At 64.2% G+C, this 1,148-nt stretch overlaps 1 protein-coding gene across 1 annotated transcript in view; it reads left to right on the top strand.

The window, feature by feature from the left end:
* Positions 1-856, top strand: part of SPATA20 (spermatogenesis associated 20) — a 9,633-nt gene extending 8,777 nt beyond the window's left edge. Inside the window, exon 16 of the mRNA XM_009880202.1 lies at positions 686-856. Coding sequence (XP_009878504.1) covers positions 686-856 — 171 coding nt within the window. The remainder of the gene's footprint in view (positions 1-685) is intronic.
* The last annotated feature ends 292 nt before the right edge of the window (positions 857-1,148 follow it).

The following is a 1,148-nucleotide window of genomic DNA, read 5'->3' on the forward strand; positions in this document are numbered from 1 at the left end:
GTGCGGGGTGGGGGCCGGGGCGGGCGAGGGGCAGCTCCGGTGGTGGGATGCTGCTGCTGTGCCTTGGGCCCGGGAAGGGTCTGCGGTTTGCTCACCCTTCGCATGTGTGTCGGCACCCGGCTCCCTGCCAGCTCCGGCCTTTCCCCTGATTAGCCCACGAGCCCTGAGGCTTTAACAAACATTTTCCCTTTCAGAAAAGCTAATTATCAGAGCAGCCTTCGCCCTTGACTGGTGCTGCTGTGTCAGCCGGGAGAGCCCCTGACCCACAGCTTGCTGGTGCCTTGATTTTTTAAGCATTTGGAGGGCTGGAACTGGGCTGCAGTGTGGGACAGGGTGATGCTACTGCTGGTGCCGGGCTTGGGGCTGCCCCTGGGCTCGCTCGGGCATTCCTCTCTGGGCTGGTGCGTGTTGGTCCTTGTGCTTCATCCCTGTCTGGTGGGTGTCCGGAGGGGAAAAGGGAGGCAAAGCTGCCAGGGCAGGTGTGGACCACGGGCCCCCCACAGCGCAGGCATGACGGGGACATGGCAGAGGGCTGGCGCAGGTCTCCTCGGCTCCCTGTCCCCTCCCATCTTCGGGCGAGCGCATGTGGTGACGCTGCCAGCGCTTGGCATGTCTGCTGGGAGGGAAGGACCAGCTGGCTGGCGCTGGCTGTGCTCTCCAGCTCTCACAGCTCCTTCTCCGGCAGGTGCTGATGCTGGCAGATGGAGACAGCGCTGGGTTCCTCTACCGCCAGTTGCCTTTCCTTGCCTCCCTGGAGAGGAAGGATGGAAAAGCCACCGCCTACCTCTGCAGCAACTTCGCCTGCTCCCTGCCCGTCACCTCGCCCCAGGAGCTGCGTGGGATGCTTTGCCCGTGAGCCCTTCGGCCCCTCTGCCTGCAGGAGGGCGAGGGGGAGACAGACCGTCACGCCAGCCTGGGAACACGGGAGAGACCCATAATAAAGCCACCTTGGACATCAACTGCCTCCTGGATGGTTCTTGGCAGCGCAACGGGTCTCTGCCCTTCCCTGCCTGCAGCAGGTCGGGCTCTGCCTGCACCATTGCTCTGGCAGCATCTCGGCAGAACCGGCTCTGGTCCCGGTGCTGGTTTTGGCATGGCCAGGAGACACCCACCGAGGAGCATCTCCTCCCCCTCCACACGCACTCACC

This window comes from Charadrius vociferus, unplaced genomic scaffold, assembly GCF_000708025.1.
Source record: "Charadrius vociferus isolate BGI_N301 unplaced genomic scaffold, ASM70802v2 scaffold260, whole genome shotgun sequence".
Taxonomy (NCBI): domain Eukaryota; kingdom Metazoa; phylum Chordata; class Aves; order Charadriiformes; family Charadriidae; genus Charadrius; species Charadrius vociferus.